Source organism: Crocuta crocuta, unplaced genomic scaffold, assembly GCF_008692635.1.
Source record: "Crocuta crocuta isolate KB4526 unplaced genomic scaffold, BGI_CrCroc_1.0 scaffold396, whole genome shotgun sequence".
NCBI lineage: Eukaryota > Metazoa > Chordata > Mammalia > Carnivora > Hyaenidae > Crocuta > Crocuta crocuta.
Window position 1 is genome coordinate 3173164 of NW_027533259.1, and position 20160 is coordinate 3193323.

Here is a 20160-nt window from a genome sequence, read left to right on the forward strand (position 1 = left end):
GATCTCATAGTCTGTGAGTTCAAGTCCCGCATCAGGCTCTCTGCTGTCAGCACACAGCCTGCTTTGGCTTCTGTCTTCCTCTCTCTGCCCTTCCCCACTCATACACTGTCTCTCTCCCTCTCTCAAAAATATAATAAACATTTTTAAAAAACAAAACCCCCAAAATATCACGTTTTTTTAAAAAAAAACCCTATGTTTAAACACAATCTGGGGAGACTTTTTAGAGACAAAATAGTTTTATTGTTTTATCGTGTAAAGAAAAGTACCCTTTCTTGAGCTCCTTTGTCATCTATGGTGTGGGAGACAACTGGTGGCAATGAATGGGTCCATCTTGTTTTCTGCTCTAAAGAATGATGTGCGACCTAATTCACAGCAGCCATTTATCAGATGTTTATTGAATATTTGGATTGATGTTTAGTTTGGTAAGTGAAACTGATGACCTATTGTAGGAAACATTGGTAGCTTTTCTCTGCACCTCATACTTTGCTTCAGGAACCACTCCTCTTCTTTCCCTGTGACTCTGCAGAGCTGTGTTACTCTCGACACCTTGAGAGCAATACATGGTAGTCACTGGGAGTATGGGTTCTGGGGTACCTGCTTTTTAATCCCGAATTTGCCATTTACTAGTTCTGAGGCTGTGGCAGGTTACCCGAAGGTTTTATATGTCTCAGCATCTGTATCTATGAAATGGGGAAAATACTAGTAGCTGCCTTATAAGTGTGTTGTGTAAATGAAATGATCTGGTACATATAACATGCTTAGAACAGTGGCTTCATAGAGTAAATGCTTATTAATTATTAGGATTTTCTTATGGCCCCTGGGTCATTGACCCCAGCCTAGACAATCCTAAATTCCATCTGCAGTGGCTGTGATTTTTCCAGGAGAGGGGCATGACCACACCACAACCATTCAGAATCCTTCCACGTATTCGACAGTGGGAAAAATAAATTCTGCTTTTCCTGAGGTTGCAGGGCCTGGAGAGTGTTAAGTCTAGGCTGATCTGTGGTTCTCTTAACATTCATGTATGTCCTTTGATGAAGACAGCAGATATTTCCGCTGGATATACACACAGGAGTTGAATGTCTGGGTCACGAAGTATGTGTATGTTTGGTTGTTGTTAATATTATTAGTTTCCTTAATTGGATATGTCAATTCCAACGACATTTTTATGATTTAGAAACCTCACACAGATACAATTTCTCTGGGAAAACTGATGATGTGGCTCCCCATACTCACTCCCTGTATTTAGCCACATAATTTATTTTCACAGCAGCACTGTTATTAAAGTGGACTACAATAGGGGTGCCTGAGTGGCTTAGTCGGTTAAGCATCTGACTTCAGGTCAGCTCATGATCTCACAGCTTGTGAGTTCCAGCCCCGCGTCAGGTTCTGTGCTGACAGTCAGAGCCTGGAGGCTGCTTCCGGTTCTGTGCTTCCCTCACTCTCTGTGCCTCCCCCGCTCACGCTCTGTCTCTCAAAAATAAATGAATGTAAAAAAGTTGTTTTTTTAAAAAAGTGGACTACAGGAGATGCAGGAGAGCAACATTGAAACCAGGAGTGGATTTCTATGCTGATAAGTACTCTTCCCCTCTCAGAAATTAGCAATAACTGTTTAAATTATCTTACATTCACTTACACATCAAGTAGGTTTCATTAAACTTCCCTCTTTTCAAATATATTTAGCAAGCATTCAGAACTTGTCTACTGGTGACCACTTTCACTAAGAGAAATGAAGAAGAGGGGTTTAAAAATACCGTTTTCTCTGTAGTAATGTGCAGAGGAGAAAAAGTACTCAGGAAGAAATATGTCCAGGGGTTTTGATTTTATTTCATATTAGACTTAATTTATTTTATTTTACCTATTTTGGAACTCATGGCAGACTTTCATTATAAGTCCATACAAGGCCACTCTCTTGTTTAATTTATTTCCTTTTATCCATATTTCCCACTCCCGTTCTCCTCCCCCTACACAAGCAAACCCTCTAATTTATTTTATGCAGTTTCATGTAAGAATATATTCTTATAAATATACAGGTTTCCTTCATTATCTGCCTTAGCTGAGAGTAGGGCATTCCTATGAAACCTTCCTTTTTAAAAAAAAAAAAAAAGTTTATGTATTTATTTTGAGAGAGACAGTAGGGGGAGGGGGAGGCAGAGAGAAAGAGAGAGAATTCCAAGCAGGCTCTGCACTGTCAGCAAAGAGCCTGATGAGGGGTTTGAAAGTACTTTTTCATCAATTATTTTTTAGTCAGTACACCCAAGTCAGACCCCCCCAAATCATCTCTTAGGCCTTATGATATCTTAGGACACATCTTGCTAATGGATGCACAAAATAAATAGAGGTAAAACACAGCTGCTCTTAGACACAACTGAAACCTATGGCTGCTTGATGCTAAGATGGTGAGCATAGTTGCCAGGGTAGTATTTCATATTTTCCTAGGCTCTTTTCTTCCCCTAAATCTAAAGCAACGTCAAACCCCACCCTTACCAAGAAAAAACTATCAGACTTTGCTCTGGAAAGTTGCCAACTTCTCACCTCCTTAACAGACTTCTTGAGTTTCCACTAGAAGCACCTGGCTGGCCACACCCTGAAATTGGCTACCATTTCATTCATTCATTCATCTATTCATTCATTAAATGTTGATCAAAATCCTACTCCTACTACATGCAAGGTACTTACTGTATTACATGCTAAGGATACAAATACACAGATAAATAAGGCACCGTCCAAATGCTTAGGGCGCCTGCTGTCTCTGTGGTAGCTTGCTGCAAAATCTTCTTTGGATTTCTTTTGGTTGGTGAAAACAGGTACTAACATAGGTCTTTTGTAAGGGTAAAGTGGCCTGATGTGGACTTTTGAAAAGCAGGGGATAACTATGTAAGAATGTAAGAATTTTGTGTTTTTGTGTTTTTGTGTGTGTGTATTTGAATTCCCCTAAATGATACTGTGCTATGTATCTTGCTTGTTTTCTTCTGACAGTATTTCTAAAGTTCTCTAAGTAACCTCTTCCTATCTCCAAACCCTTAATCACAGAGGGCCCTATGATTCAGTTCTATGCCTATATTTCTTCTTAGCATACAGCTGCTCCCTTGGTGATCTCACCTAGATCATGGTTTTATATATCACCTACAGTAATGAGCAATTATACACACACACACACACACACACATACATGCTTGTTACAGGTATATGTGTGTATGTATATTTACAAGTATATACATACAGACATATGTAATATACTTATATAAGAGCATGTTTATACATGTATACAAACTTATACATGTATATATGTTTATAAAGTATACATATGTATATAAGGGTATATATATAGAAGTAATATATGTATACAGAATTAATATATGTGTATATACAGACACATATATATGATATATACTTGCCATACAGACTTCCCTCTCAAATTTTAGACTCATATATTTAAAAAATTTTTTTATTTATTTCGAGAGGGGCATAGCGAGTTGGAGAGCAGCAGAGAGAGAGGGAGACATAAAATCTGAAGCAGGCTCCAGTCTCTGAGCTGTCAGTGCAGAGCCCGACAAGGAGCTCAAACTCACAAACCACAAATTCATGACATGACATGAGTCTGAAGCTTAACCGCCTAAGCCACACAGGTGCCCCTAGGCTCATATCATTAAAAATTCTTGCTCTAAAAAATAACTCCTTGCTTCACCTTGAGCCTTCCCCATGTCACTTAATGACAATTTCATGTTTACTGTTGCTTAGGCCAAAATCTTGGAGTCATCTGTGATATATTGAATTGTATCTCCCCTGCCCCCCAAATTCACATATTGAAGTCCCAATCCCTAGAACCTCCTTATTTGGAAATAGGGTTGTTCCAGATGTAATTAGCTAGGATGAAATCATGAAGATAGGCCCTAATCCAATATGGACAATGTCCTTGATAAAAAGGGGACATTTGGACACAGACACCCGCATACAAGAGAATGCCAATGTTAACATCAAGATAGCCATCTGCAAGTCAAGAGGAGAGACCTGGACCATATCCTTCCTTCACATTAAAGGCAGCAACCTCAGAAGGAACCAACCCCATGGACACCTTCATCTTGGAATTTTAGCCTCCAGAACTGTAGGACAATGCATTTCTGTTGTTTAAGCCTCCCAGTTTGTGGTGCTCTATCACAGCAGACCCAGCAAACTCGTGTGTTATTTTGGACTCTTCTCTCTCACACCCTGCACACACTCTGTCAGGAAATCCAGTGATTCTTACTTCATTACTACCTAGGATCTGACCATTCCTCGCTCCCTCCACAGCTGCCACCCCAGCCCAAGTCACCATCTTCTCTTGCCTGCATTATTGTGACGACCTCCTAATTGGTGTATTCAAACCCAAGTCAATGTCCTTCCTCTTCTCAAATACCTGATGAGGCATCCTAGTCATACGGGTAGGATGAACAATTTTAAAGGAGAGGACAACGCTTTCCTAGTTCTACATGAGAAAGTCCCTATTAGAAGGGCAGTGATTGTATCCTCTGCTCTGTTTGCAAGTCCAAGGATTCTCCTGTTGATATTATCTTTGGGTAGCCACTTCTACTGATTTATGTGTCGCAGTGGGTTATCGCACTGTGTAGGAAGCCAAGCATGGAAACACCACAGCTATGCTGGGAAGGATGTAGCTGATCTCAGGCTGAAACCCAAATGCCCAGAAACCAACAACTCTGAACACAGAGTAGGAGAAGGAGCTAGATGAAGGTCAAGATTCAGATTTATATTTTCAGATAAGAGAGTAAGAGAGCTTGGAATAGAAGATTCTGCCTCTGTGCCTCCCCTGTTCTTCATTTCCAGCCTCAGTTATTTTATTAGGCTCACCTTGTACCCCCTGCCCAAGTCAATGTCCTTCCTCTACTCCAATACCCGTTGAGGCATCCTATGCACTCAATAAAAGGAAAACCTTGGAAGGAACTTCAAGACCTGATGTAATCTGTCTTCTCCCCCAGTGGACCTTCTGGAATTAATTCCCACTGCTCTCCTACTTACCAGATCTGTTCTAGTCACACCGGTTTCCTTGCTGTTTTTTCAACACATGAGCTCTTGCCTTGGGCTGTTTGGCACTGGCCATTTCGTCACTGCATTATTATGATGACCTCCCTGCTTTCACTTCTGGCTCCTTCAAGTCTACACCCACCCAGCATTTAGAGTGATCCTCCTATTGTCTCTCTCTCTCCCATTCACCAGGTTAGCTTGTACATATCCTTTGACGCTTTGTTCAATCACATCCTTCTTTCTCTAGGAAGCTCTCACTGAGCCCTCCTATCCTTCCAACTCAAGCTAGGCTATGATCCTTCCTGTGTGTTCTTTTATCATTGAACTTTAATGAAACATTCTCTATATTCAGTGGTCTGTTTATCTGTCTGCTGTCCTCCCCATCATACGCATCTGGACGGTGCCTTATTTATCTGTGTATTTGTATCCTTAGCATATAATACATAAGTACCTTGCATGTAGTAGGAGTAGGATTTTGATCAACATTTAATCAATGAATAGGTGAATGAATGAATGAATGAATGAATGAATGAATGAAATTGTAGCCAATTTCAGGGTGTGGCCAGCCAGGTGCTTCTAGTGGAAACTCAAGAAGTCTGTTAAGGAGGTGAGAAGTTGGCAACTTTCCAGAGCAAAGTCTGATAGTTTTTTCTTGGTAAGGGTGGGGTTTGACGTTGCTTTAGATTTAGGGGAAGAAAAGAGCCTAGGAAAATATGAAATACTACCGTGAAAGTACTTTTTCGTCAATTATTTTTTTAGTCAGTACACCCAAGTCAACAAAAATGAAAAGAGGCAGCATTCCAGAAATGTTCAAATGATTCAATGCAATAATCATGGTTTATCAGCAGTTCTTTTACTGTGAGGTCTCTCTGGGACCCACGAATCTTAAAGGTAGGATGTGCGAACTGCATATGGGAAGATTCCAAGGTCATTTCAGTTCTCTCTAGGCTACATAAGTTCCAGCCTCCCCTTCCAGAAAGACAAAGATCATGGAAGGTTTTACTTGTTCACCTCTGGGGATTGTGGTAGAGGTGGGAGAAAGACAGAGGGGCATGTCCAGCAGCGAAGGTACTGGCCAAATGGACGGGAGACTGCATAAGCAAGTCAGGAGTGGAAAGGGATTTCTCTTTCTCTCTCTCATACAGCAGAAGGCAGAGGGATGGTGAAAGGAGCCCCAAGCTGGAGCTGGGAGACCTGGGGTCTAGTCCGTGCTGTGCCACCACCCCCTGGTGCAACCCTGGACAGTCACTTAGCTTTTCTGCCTCAGTTCCTTTATCTGTAGAATGGCTAGTTTGGGCTAGATGATCTCTGAGATCCTTTTCAGCTTTAGAAAGTTGTGTTTCTGTGTAGAAGTTTGGTCCTTGGCACAGAGCTGGGAGTGGAGGTACAGATTTGCTAGGTTACCAAGAAGAGGCAATTGGAGCAATAAGAGTTGTGTGATAGCTAAACCAGTTGTGAAGAAGCAGACTATGTACCAGAATGAATTGTCAACAGCTAAATTCAAAATTATGATTCATTTACATTTGTTTGATTCCATTTCCCCTTATTCTGTATTTTAATAGATAGTAATAATAATTGTTATCATTTGTGGGGTACTGACTTGGTGCTAGGTGTTGAGGTAATTGTTTTACATTTATTACGTGATTTAATCTTTATACATAACTGCATGAGGTACCTATTATCCCCATTTTAGAGATGTGGAAACTGAAAAATTATGTGCTGGTAAACATTTAACAAGTGGCAGGAAGCAGAGAAAGCCCTGATTTGCAAAGGTTGCTGATTTCCAAGGTGTAAATACTCTCACCATGACCTATTTCAAGTTACCAATGAGAGGGAGTTGGGAAGAGAGGGGAAGTGGTACACCATTATGTAATATTTTCACTGTACAGATACAATAAACATAAGTATCCTCAAGAGTATAGGAAATAGTAACATGTAATAAAATAATTAGAAAGTGATGAGTTTGAGAATTCACTACCTTTGTTAATATAACATTTAATTTAAGTTTGTATCACTTAATTTTTGACATGGCTGTGTTTAACACAGGCTTGCAGAGTTCCTAAAAATTTAACAAGTTGCGCTTGCAAGCTGATATAAACTGGCCTCACACACCACTGAAAATGGTGCTAAGACAAAGTAACTTGCCTAAGATCACACAAAAAATGTCCGGGTCAAGATGATTACCTTGATCCAACTAATTCTGAATACCAGGCTCTATACAACTAGACTATCATTTGTAAAACTGTAAAGTGCTATATACTGGATATAGTTTAAAAAATGTTGCCTTTTTTCTATTTGAAAAAAATATTATGTGGTCATTAAATGTCATTAATAAGAAGGAGTTCTAGTAGGAAAACAGTCATGAATCAGAAAAACCACAGTGCAATTTCTGCTTTTCTGGGTCAGATCTTGTGCCTCAGTTTCCCTGTTAAAGGAATGCTTTATGACTTGCCTGAATTATACTTCAAACTGTGTTGAAAAAAATAGACTTCATGAAAATCACTTTATATTTCTTGTAGCTAGGACTCATCTAAATTTAAATGGTTGTTATGAGTTTGAATATAACTTTATGCTAGCCATATTGAAAATAAAACATAAAGAAATATAACAAACATCTACTGTTAATATCCATAGCTAAAAAGGGGTGCCTGGGTGGCTTAGTCGGTTAAGCGTCTGACTTTCGCTNAAAATGTATAAGGATGTTTATTACATTCAGCAGTAACAAATGAAACATCTGGCAGCAATTTTTAGATCTTGAAGAATCGGATGACAAAATGATGAGTCTTAGGGGACTAAGATCATGTTTCACACTCCTGAAAAAAGGTTTGGAAAAATTTTAGGGCTTTCTGAAAAGCCAACCTTCTTTCAGTTTCTTCTCTGCTCCCTAACTTAGGACATGACTTACATACAGAATTTCATAAATTCTTCACAAAACTCTACTTGGGTCTTTGGCCCCCTGTTGAAGCCTGTGGTTACAACTGTAGTTATAAAACCCTAATCTAGCTCAATAAATCTAGACAAATCAAGTAGCTCTGTGGATCATTGTGTTGTAGTAAGAAGGTATTATGGTTGTGATTCTCTCACTTAAAAGGGAGATAAAGCTCTATTACAGTAGAGGAGAAGCTGTGAGCAATTTGGCCATTGAGGAAAAGAGCAAGATGGTGTACTCTAAACAAGGATGATGAAGTTCAAGAAGGGTCAAGCCTACTTCTGCAGATCACAGCTCTGAGTCACTGTGCAGTGAGCGCACGGAGTTGGGATGCACGCTTGCCTTCCTGGCATCTGGAGGCTTCACGAATCTTTTATTCTAATTCCCCAGACACTGGAAAATGAAACTTTCTTTTTTATGTTTGGCTATCCGATGTTAAAAACATTTGTCTAAAAGACAAATACAGCAATCTGTAACAAATTACCATATTGATTATTGTCATCCTCTCCACCTTTAGAACTATTAATTCTAATTTACATTCTGCAACAATATATTCAACAACTACTTGGTCTACTGACAGACGGTTGTTGTATCATACTCAGTGCCAAGCACCTGTGTGGGACCAGGAAGGGCATGATGGATAAGATACTGTCTGTGTTCCTGGACAGGAATAGTAAACATGTGTACATGTAATTATTATACAAGGGAGAGGATACAAAATTCAAACTGAGGGCTGTGGTGTTTGGTGCTCTGAGATCCAAGAGGAGGAAATAGTTCTACCTGAAGTGATCAGGGAGGGCTACCTAGGAGAAGCATGTTAGCAAACATAGAGGAGAGGGTAGCCATGAAGAATATATAGACTGGAAAATAGAGGGTAATAACGAGGCCTCTCTTTCTGTCACCACAGAGGACACAATATTTGAAAGCCTGTCAAGCCCTTTTAGCACAGACCCTGGGAAATGTTGCTATTTTAGAAGCCTGTGGCACATTTGAATGCAGTAAAACAAAGTGTTCTGTGTTTGGGGGGAAAATCTTTGTCTTTTTCTCCAACAATTCATTCTACTTGCTAAGCCAGCCTTCTCTGAGGTCACCGGGAGGTCATGAAGGATATATGGATATGACTAAAGTCATTACATTACCCATTAGTCATTGGTTACAGTGTTGTTCGAATGAGAGAAACAGCTGGAAATGGTACAGGAACACAACTTGGGCAATGTTTACCCAAGATGGATATTTCTCGCCGTCATAGAGGTTCTGGCCCTACATACATCTCCTTTCTGTGTTGCTGAGCTAACTGATATTTAGAGACAATATTGTAAATAGTGGAAAGTGGAAGCTTAGTAAGATGTTATTCTCCCTGAGATAAGTTCCTTTCTTCTTTTTACCACCTTCCAGCAGCAAAGCGGGATGTGAGCTAGTCGTTGGTGCTCAAGCTTCAGTCTTCATTTCGAATGGCTCACTGACAACTCATTTCCTCCACAGACAGCTCTGTCCTGTTCTGCTCATGGGTTCAGACCCACCCAGAGGCAGCTGGAGAGAATTTCCAATGATCACCAAAACTTCTCTGCCCCCATCAGCAGCAGTAGCCGTCTGCTGGGATTTGAGATTACGATGGCCTTGGTGCGGCCAACTCCCCCAATTTCCTAACCAATGGGGGTTCAGCAGCAAAGAGCAGGGTGGCAGGGCTCCAGCTGGTATCAAAACTGAAGCCCAAATCACATCACAACTAAACGAAGAGAGATTAGATCCCAAGTTTCATAAGAATATTAAACACAAGATGCCGTGGCAAAGCCTGGTGTTTTAACATGGTAAAATATTTTGTTTTCTTTCCATTAGTGAGGGATTGTTAATTTCAGGCTTATATTCCCATTATTCCACTGAAGAGAAAGGACAAGTAATAGTTGGTTGGCCTAAAAGATTCTGGCAGAATATTTGAGTCATAAAGTATTAACCAAGCATCTTTTTGGACATTCTAAAATAAACTGTGTAGAGAACTAAGCATTTTATGCCAGGACAAAACTAAAAAGCTCTTCTTAGAGGTTCCCCCACCCCTTTTCTGGACACAGTCTTATTGGTTGATAGCACCAAGCATTTGGCTGCAGTGCAAGGAATCACTCAGCTGTGGCTGATTACAGCTATAATTTTTTCCCTTGTTCAGAAAATCTTGTCATAAATATGTTTCCGAGACAGCAGGAGAGAAAAGGTTTGGGTTTTTTTGGTAATTTTTTATTTTTTTAATCTTGTGTTTTAGGGGAAGCCATTATTGAAATAATAGTGCCAGGGTAATATACCAGGGTCTGAGATAAAGGGGAGAAATTTAAGTGTTGTAAAAAAACAACTATTCCCATCCCTGGAATTGTGGGTCATATGGGAAGAGGTGGCCTCTAGCCTTGGCTCTGCTCAGATGATGTGACTCAAGACCATTCATACATTCATTCATTCAGCACTTAGGGAGCACTCACTCTATCTGAAACTGTCCCGCAATGGGGACACTGGGGACATGGAGAATAGATAAAGAACCTGTTCTTGGGGTGCCTGGGTGGCTCGGCTCCGTCATTTAAGCGTCTGACTTCAGCTCAGGTCATGATCTCANCCTGTTCTCAAACTACACTACTTCTCTGAATACTATTTCCTTATGTTTGCAAGGTGAGGGATGCACTAGAATGATCTCTCAAGGTCTTCTGTCTCTAGGTCATGCATCTGTACTTCTCTATGGGGACACAATACACCCAGAATAACACTAATAGGAAAACTGGTATCCAGTATCACATGCCAGACATTGTGCTAACTGTCCATTTTTACATACACATTACCTCATTTTGTTTTCACAAGTATCTCCTAAAACAGGTGTCATTAATAATGATAATTAACAAATCATTATATTATTATCATTAATTATTATATTAATATTAATTAGAATTATTAATAATATACCCATATGATAATGCCCATTTTACAGATGGGAAGACTAAGTGTCAGAGAGGTTGAGTTGCCTTTTGTTACAAATGAGAAAGAAGCGGAGTCAGACTCCAACCCAGCTCTGCTGATTCCAACCCCAGCCTTCTTCCCTCCTCTGATCTCCAGATTTTTAATGTTCATTCATCTCCCCTGGACTTTTCTCTGGGAATACTTATGGAAACTTACTCAAGAATCCCTGACAGTACAATACAAAATACCTCACTCTCGTCTTATGGGTCTTCTGTTAGCTTTCCCTCCCTCCTCACCTTTTCCTATTCATCCCAGGGGTGATCTTGCCACTTCATCCAAGTCCAAAGCTCTCCCTGCTTTGCTTTCACTGGTGCTTTACCTTCGACTTGGAATTGTTTTCGGTTTCATCTGTAGCCAAATTCTGTACTTTCCCAGACTTTATTTGTCTTACTCCTAAATTTAATTCATTCAGCCCCAAATAGTTGTCCAACACAGTAAGAAGTTAAAAAAGAGTATAAGATCATCTCCTTGGGGGGAATTAAGACATGCAGGTTGTAGGAAAGAGTTATGGCCAAAATAAAGAGTTTTAGGTTTATAAGGGAAAGAGAAGGAAAGTAGCTGGAGTCATTGGAACTTGAGAAATAGTTAAGGCTTAAATAGATGAAAAGAGAAAGAGGCAAAGGGAGGTACAAGGTCAAAGGAAGAGCAGAGAGGTCCACTGAGTACTGGAGAAGTAAGATGTCTTTCTGGCTAGAGCAGCTAAGTCTAAAGAACTATGGCATCTGAGGTGGGACAGTTGAAATGGATGTTATTGTTGAAGAATGTTCATCAGAAGGAACATTGGATTAAGAGTTTGAATATCTGTGTTCTCGTTCTGTCAATTTGTAATCTGGGGAACACTGATCAAGGAACCTGAGACTGTTTGCTCATCTCCTGGAGGCTACCTCAGCCTAGAAGAGAAGTCCTAGCTCCTTTGAACAGACTGCCTCTTCTTCTGCTGTTCCCACCTCCAGCCATTTTGTAATATGTCATCATGTTTGAGGAGTCACTTATAAGCTACGACTTTCATGACATGGTACAATCACATTCACTCTGTGAGAACTCTAACAGTGCTAAACACGCTTTCTCACAAAGATACACAAGTTCAATAATACAATTCAAGCTATGCAAGTTAAATAATACTCACATGCATTTAGAAATGGAATGTTTCCCCTCCTAATTCAGTTATTTAACTTTAAGAAACTGAAATTCCTTAATTAAGTATTTTGGATTGCAACTTTAAGGGCTTGGGGGTTTCTGTTCTAACTTAACAATGTGAGGCAACAGTAAGATCTGAAAGCTTTCTTTTTAGTTATGCCTGGTTCAGGCACTTAGTGGTACCAGATAGGGTGGATAATCTCCAAGATGCTGATATGGATCAAAATGTGGCCAGGCAGGGTGCCTGGGTGGCTCAGTTGGTTTAGTGTCTGACTCTTGTTTTTGGCTCAGGTCATGATCTCATGGTTTGTGAGTTCAAGTCCCATTTTGGCTCTCTTCTGACAGCATGGAGCTGGCTAGGAATTTTCTCTCTGCTCCTCTCCTCCTTGCGCACACATGCACTCTCTCTCTTTCTCTCAAAATAAATAAATAAAAACTTTAAAAAAAAGAAAAATATGAGAAAACAAAAATAATGTTGGCAAAGATGTGGAGAAGTGGGAACACTCATAGCTTGCTGGTTGGAATGTAAAATGATACAATCACTGTAAAAAACATTTTGGCGGTTCCTTAAAACAGTTAAACAGCATTACCATATGGTCGAGCGATTCTACTCCTACATATATACTCAGAAGAATTGAAAACTGGTACTCAAACAGATAGATGTACATGTATGTTCATAGTAGCACTGTTCAAAATATCCAAAAGATGGAAACAGCCCAAATATCCATCAACAGATGTATGGATGAACAAAATGCCATGTATTCATTCAATAGAATATTATTCAGCCATAAAAATGATTAAGGTACTGATACATGCTACACCATGGATGAACCTCAAAAAATTATGCTAAGTGAAAGAAAACAGACACAAAAGGCCATATACTATATAATTCCACTTCTGTGAAATATTTAGGATAGGTAAATCCACAGAGACAAAACACAGATTAGTGATTGCTGGGGATAAGAGAAGGGGAGTATAAGGAGCAATTGCTCCTTATTTCTATCAGCAGTTTCCTGATAGAAATGTTTTGGAACCAGATAGAGGTTGTGGTTACATAAGCTCATGAATGGTTAAGGGCCCATTTAAGTGATTACTTTTATGGTATGTGAATTTTGTCTCAGTAAAACAATTAAACGATAAGTTAACTAGACCTATTGTGATGATCATTGCATAATATATACATATAAGAAGTTAAATAGTAAAGAAATCAAGACTAGATTCTTTCCCTCTTATTTATGTCTGTCATATTTTATGGTTCCAATTTTAAAATATAGTAGCAACATCATGACATACCTTTGGTTATGACTTCTTTTGGGTTTTCTTAGCTGTCATGCTAATGAGTTCTACCATCATTTTCATATACCTTGTACAATTCAGATTTCAGTCCAAGGCTTCAGGAACGTTGCGAACAGTTGCACTGGAATTATGCATCTGACCATCAACGACATGCCAACTCTGACGGATAACTGTATAAAAGTAGGTAGCTGCAAAGTACATTTTCTTCTCAGTCCTGTTTGATGCGCACATTTTCTAGTGGCCTGAATTATTGAAAAATATGAATGGGATTTTCACTTTAGCTGTTTTTAGAGTAAGAAAAAAATCATCTAAAAATCTATACACACACATACAAACAGTTGAACATTTGAATCCTTACATGCCCTAACACACTGTTTCACAATTAGGATATTTTTGTTACAGAGACTATAACCTAAGCATAAATATTGACTTTTGTGCTACATGTCAGACTTCTAAATGTAGTGATTTTTTCAGCATTTCATTTTCTCATATTTTCCCATACCTTTGTAACATAATTTAATTCTGATTCCTCTGCAGTACTCAAATGTGAGTGTACTAAAACATATTGAATAAATTCCCATTGTCTTTGAAATTAGGAAAATGTAATAGTTAATGTGTCTGCTTCTGAAAGTATGCAGAAAAATAAATAACCTCACTGCTTTGCTAAGCTTGTTCTATACACTGTGGTAAATTTTATCCTCTTTTCTTCTTCTAAAGGCTTTAGTTGAAAGGTGCCCTCATATTACATCAATAATTTTCATCGGTGCGCCACATATCTCTGATTGTGCTTTTAAAGCTCTTTCTACGTGTAACCTCAGAAAGATCCGATTTGAAGGTCTGTGATACTAAAAATGGGGTTCAGCATTAATGTTTACTTTTACTCTGGTGGCATTACAAATATAATACTTGTCTTCTATTTTTTTTAAACAGGAAATAAAAGGATTACTGATGCATGCTTCAAATTTATAGACAAGACCTATCCAAATATCAGGCACATTTACATGGCAGACTGCAAGAGATTAACAGATGGTAGCCTTAAGTCACTTTCACCTTTGAAGCAACTGACCGTGTTGAATTTGGCAAATTGTATAAGGTAATGAGCCATTCAGTTATATGTTCAAGAAATATTGATTATCTGGAATGTGCGAGACCTTCTCCTCAAGGTGCTCATTGGTTAGTAGGGTAAACATGAAAAGCAGAAGTTCAAGTGGAGGGAAGTGCAGAGTTCTGGGGTAACACAAAGAAGGGGAACCCACCCCAGGTGGTCTTATGGAAGGGCAGGGTGATTGTCAGGCAAAGCTCAGGATAATTGGAATTATGGGCTCTTATGGGATTAAATCAATTCACAGGAACACTTATGGGCTACTTTTCTTAGTGAGGGTTCTCATGACTAGTTCATTTAACAGGCCTTTCCCCAAATGGACTTATTAGTTGCTCAGGAGGAACCAACTTTACTGAAGTGTTTCTTCTTGAGTTGTGGTGAGATTTCTCCTTTGTGTGGATTCCCAAACATATGGACCGAAGAAGACAAACTCTTAATGAAATCCTTTCTTCAGGTGGGCTTTGGGCTTCTCCCTTGGTATTCTCAGGTGGTCAAGGGTCAAATTCTTGCTGAAAACTCTTCACTCGTGGCTCTCAGCCTATTGTCCATGTACATTTTTTAATAATCTTATAGGGGCCACAGGCTGGCAAAATAATATTTGACTATGAAGTTGGCTAATATTTGTGAGAACATAGGACTACTCAGCGTAATAAGCTGAGCTACAAAAATCTTGACCCATGATCCCTATTATTAAAATGGGGAGGCACCATGGGTGACTGAGGGAACCGGATTTAAAATGGGAAAAATGTAGATTAGGAAACCCAGGCATCCAGTGAAGAACCCAGCAAGGAACTGAGGCCTCTTGCCAACAGCCACATGAGTGAGCTTGGACAGACCTTCTACCCTTAGTCAAGTTTTCAGATGACTAAAGTCCCAGCTGGAATCTTGACTGCAAGCTCATGAAAGAGCTAGGCTAGAACCATCCAGCTAGTCCACTCCCAAATTCCTGAGACCCAGAAGCTGGGAGGGAATAAATGTATAAGCACAAAGTTTGGGTTTATTTGGTACACAGTGATACAGAACACAGACACACAGACACACACACACACAGACACACACACACACACACACACACTGTATCCTTTCTGTATTAATATGTGAAATAAAATTGAGTTTCGTCCTCATACTTCACTCAGGCTTCTGCAGGTTAACTAATTTTTTTAAAAATTTTTAAATGTTTTATTTATTTCTGAGAGAGAGAGAGACAGCATGAGCAGGGGAGGGTCAGAGAGAGAGGGAGACACAGAATCTGAAGCAGACTCCAGGCTCTGATCTAGCTGTCAGCACAGAGCCCAGTGCGGGGCTCAAACCCACGAACGTGAGATCATGACCTGAGCTGAAGTCGGATGCTTAACCAACTGAGCCACCCAGGTGCCCCATGTTAACTGCTTTTAAAATAAATGGAGGTTTTCTATTTCTACCAGTATAGGTTACAAAACCTTTCAAACGAGTGCCACAATTTAGATCCTTGACGAAACATGCTTTAAATACACTGCTGAGAGTAAGAGAAAGATCCAATATCCAATATCCCGATTCTGTATCAACCTCTCAACAAATGCTCTCTGGGATGAATAGGGAATAGCAAGCAAACATAAAAGGGTGTTGCTGCTCTGAGCATAAACATTTATGTCAACGCCACCACTGAGAGAACAGCTCTGAGTAGGACTCAAGGTAGGGAAGCAGAACCTGAGACTTCCACCAGAGCTGGATCTCTTCAAGGCGAACAAAATGGTCTTAGGTAGATAGCACCAGCCTCCTGTAAAAAGTTAGCTTGAAGCTTCTCTGGAGGAAAGCATTTTCTAATTAGGCCTCCAAGACACCTACAGATTAAGAATAAAATAGAAGTGCTCACGATTAAAGATTGTTAGATGTACAAAGATATGAGTCACCAGAAAAAGCAAAATAAATTTTACCTTCAAATAATTCAGATTATTGGGGTTATCAGACATAGGATATAAGAAATATGTATAAAGTGTTTGAAGAAATTAATGGAATCAGAAATATGATCAGGGAACATTATATAACAAAAATAACTAGATTTATTTAAGAAAATAAAACTTTTAGGAATAAAAGATATAGCATAGTTATTGAAATGAAGAAACTCAATGGATTGCCAATCAGCAGATTAGAACTCACTGAGAAGTACAGAGATTGAAGATAATCTCTTCCATGATAGCAGAGTAAAAATTAAAAAAGATGAAAGATATGAAAGAGTGTATCATGAGGTGAAGGTATCAGAATTTCACAGACTTTTAAAAATTCATCTTTAAGAGATAATCCTAAAAGATTAACTTTGAGAGTCAGAGAATATACATTTTCCTCAACCACACATCACTCCTTTTTAAAATGGACTGTGCATGAAGTTTGAAAGCAAGTTTGGACAATTTTCAAATTATTGGTATCAACAAATTATATTTTCTCACTACAATGCTATTAAATTAGAAATCAGTAATGAAAAGATAAAATTGAAAACATATATATGATTTAAAAATAAAAATTCCAGGGTATCAGAATCACCTAAGGAGCTGAATAAAACTACATATGCCCAAGCCCTACCATAGAGCTACTAAATCTGAATATTTAGGAATGGAATCCAGCTTGTGTATTTTTAAAAAAGACAACATAGATGCTTTTGATGCACAACCAGGTTTGGGACTAACTACATTAACCAATTAACTTGTACCATTACCTGAATAATCCTTTTCTGTTGATTTTTGATGCCTCCTGGATTATAATATAAAATTATATATACGTATACAAAAACATATACATACTTACACATATATATGTACATACACACATATATGAGTTATATAGATGGGTGTGTATATGTATATCTGTTTTCAGACTACCTTTTCTGTTCCATTCATTTATCCATCTTCTATCTAATCTTGCACAGTATTTTATCTGTCAAATGGAGAAAATAAGAGTATATACTCAGGATTGTTGTAAGGATCAAATATGATAACTCATGTAATATGCTTAGAATAGTGTCTGGCATATAATAAGCATTCAATAAATGTTATCTGTTATTGTTGCTTTATAATATGTTTTAATGGTCTAGTGGAATTAGACTCTCCTTATTAATTTGATTTAACATATGAGTTGTTTTCCTATTTTAAAAGCTTTTATATGTCTGTGGTTATTGCTGTTTTAATTTATTCTTATATCCTTCTCAAGAATCCTCTTTATTTATTTTTAAAATTTAAGAAAATGTTTCATTTATTTCTGAGAGAGAGAGGGAGAGAGAGAGAGGCAGTGTGAGCAGGGGAGGGTCAGAGAGGAATTGGAAGCAGCCTTCAGGCTCTGAGCTAGCTCTCAGCACAGAACCCAACGCGGGGCTCAAACCCACAAATCATGAGATCGGACCTGAGCCAAAGTCGGATGCTTAGCCGACTGAGCCACCCAGGTGCCCCAAGAATCCTCTTTATTTAAAGACTGAATCCTCGTTCTCTATTTTCAATCTCATTTATTTTTGATTCTTTATCCTTCTACATTTCAAAGGAGCTTTTCAAATATGCCTTCCACTTATTAATTTCATATTCTAAGAGAGTCAATTTTGGTTTTGAGGACTTGAATTAGGTTATTGAATTTTTAGTTTTTTCACCATCTTTTTTTTTCTTGTTTGTTAATTTGAGTATAGTTGATATGCAATGTTACATTAGTTTCAGGTATACAACTTAATGATTTGACATGTTTATACATTATGCCATGTTCACTATCTGTATGTAGCTATCATCTGTCCCAATATAGCACTATTACAGTATCATTAACTGTATTCCTTATGCTGTACCTTTCATTCCTGTGACTGATTCATTCCATAACTGGAAGCCTGTATCGCCTATACCTCTTTACCTGTTTTGCTTATCCTCCTACCCCCTCTACCTTCTGGCAACCATCAGTTTGTTCTCTGTTTTTTATAGGTCTGATTCAGATTTTTGTTTGTTTATTCATTTTTTTAAAGATTTCACTATGAGCTGAGGGGCGCCTGGGTGGCTTAGTTGGTTAAGCGTCCGATTTTCGCTTAGGTCATGATCTCGCGGTTCGTGGGTTCGAGCCCCGCGTCGGGCTCTGTGCTGATTGCCAGCTCAGAGCCTGGAGCCTGTTTCAGAGTCTGTCACGCCCTCTCTCTCTGATCCTCCCCTGCTCACGCTGTCACTCTCTCTCTCCTAGAAATAAAAAAAAAAAAGAAAAAAAAAAAGATTTCACTATGAGCTGAATCATATGGTTTTTGAATTTCTCAGTCTGACTTGTTTCACCTAGCAAAATACCCTCTAGGTCCATCCATGTTGTGTCAAATGGCACAATCTCACACCTTTTATGGGTGCCTAATATTCCACTTGTATATATATTGTATATTGTGTGTGTGTGTGTATATATATACATATATATGTATATAAATATATTCACCACATTACTTTATTTATTCAATGATGGACCCTTATATTGCTTCCATATCTTGGCTATTATAAATAATGCTGCAATAAACATGGGGTAGATATATTTTTTTTGAATTAGTGTTTTCGTTTTCTTTGGGTAAATATCCAATAGTGGAATTAATGGATCTTATCGTAGTTCTAGTTTTAATTTTTTGAGGAACTTCCATACTTTTTTACACGGTAGTTGCACCAATTTACATTCCCAATAGTGCACAATGGTTCCCATTTCTCTATATCCTCACCAATACTTATTATTTCTTGTCTTTTTTTTTTAATGTTTTTTATTTATTTCTAGGAGAGAGAGAGAGAGACAGCGTGAGCAGGGGAGGGTCACAGAGAGAGAGAGTCACAGACTGAAACAGGCTCCAGCCTCTGAGCTGGCAGTCAGCACATAGCCCGATGTGGGGCTCGAACCCACGAATCGCGAGATCATGACCTAAGCGAAAGTCGGACGCTTAACCGACTAAGCCACCCAGGCGCCCCTATTTCTTGTCTTTTTGATATTAGACATTCTGACTGGTGTGGGATGATATCTCATTGTGGTTTTGATTTGCATTTCCTTGATGATTAGTCATTTTGAGTATCTTTTCATGTGTCTGTTGACCAATAGTACGTCTTCTTTGGAAAAGTGTCTATTCAGTTTTTCTGCCCATGTTTTAGACTGTTTTTTGTTTTTTGTTTTTTTTTTGGTGTTGCCTTACATCAGTTCTTTAATATTTTGGATATTAACCCCTTATCAGATATATCATTTGCAAATATCTTCTCCCTTTCAGTAAGTTTGCTTTTTTGTTTTGTTGGCTACTTTTGCTGTGCAAAAATTTTTCATTTCGATGTAGTACCCCAATAGTTTATTTTTGCTTTTATTTCACTTGCCTTAGAAGAGGTATCTAGAAAAACATTGCTGTGTTTGCCATCTGTTCTTATCTCAGGTGGCCACCTTTTCATCTCAGAATGCATCTTAGAATATCTTTATTTTTGTTACAGTCAAGTCACCCCTTATTACCTACTGCTTCTTTATACTGTTTAATATGTTCTCTTGTTTTTGTGTTTTCTTTTTCAAATCATTTTCAGAGATATGCTTTCTTAAGTCTTACAAATCCCATGCTGCATTTGTTTTTTTGTTAGTAAAAATATCTCTCAATGAGTACTCCAGCCCTGATGTTTGCCAACAGATAAGTTGATCAGTTGTGCCTGCATTCCTCTCCTCCCTTATCCCTCCTGTTCCCCCATCCACCCACTCACTCACCAGG

General features: G+C 38.7%; 1 protein-coding gene across 4 annotated transcripts in view; it reads left to right on the top strand.

Moving 5' to 3' along the window:
• The window catches only part of FBXL13 (F-box and leucine rich repeat protein 13), a 194568-nt gene that overhangs the window by 124252 nt on the left and 50156 nt on the right, over window positions 1-20160 (top strand). For all 4 annotated transcript variants that reach the window (XM_077746953.1, XM_077746955.1, XM_077746956.1 and 1 more), the window contains exons 13-15: window positions 13451-13549; window positions 14087-14204; window positions 14300-14462. In XM_077746953.1, coding sequence (XP_077603079.1) covers window positions 13451-13549; window positions 14087-14204; window positions 14300-14462 — 380 coding nt within the window. The remainder of the gene's footprint in view (window positions 1-13450; window positions 13550-14086; window positions 14205-14299; window positions 14463-20160) is intronic.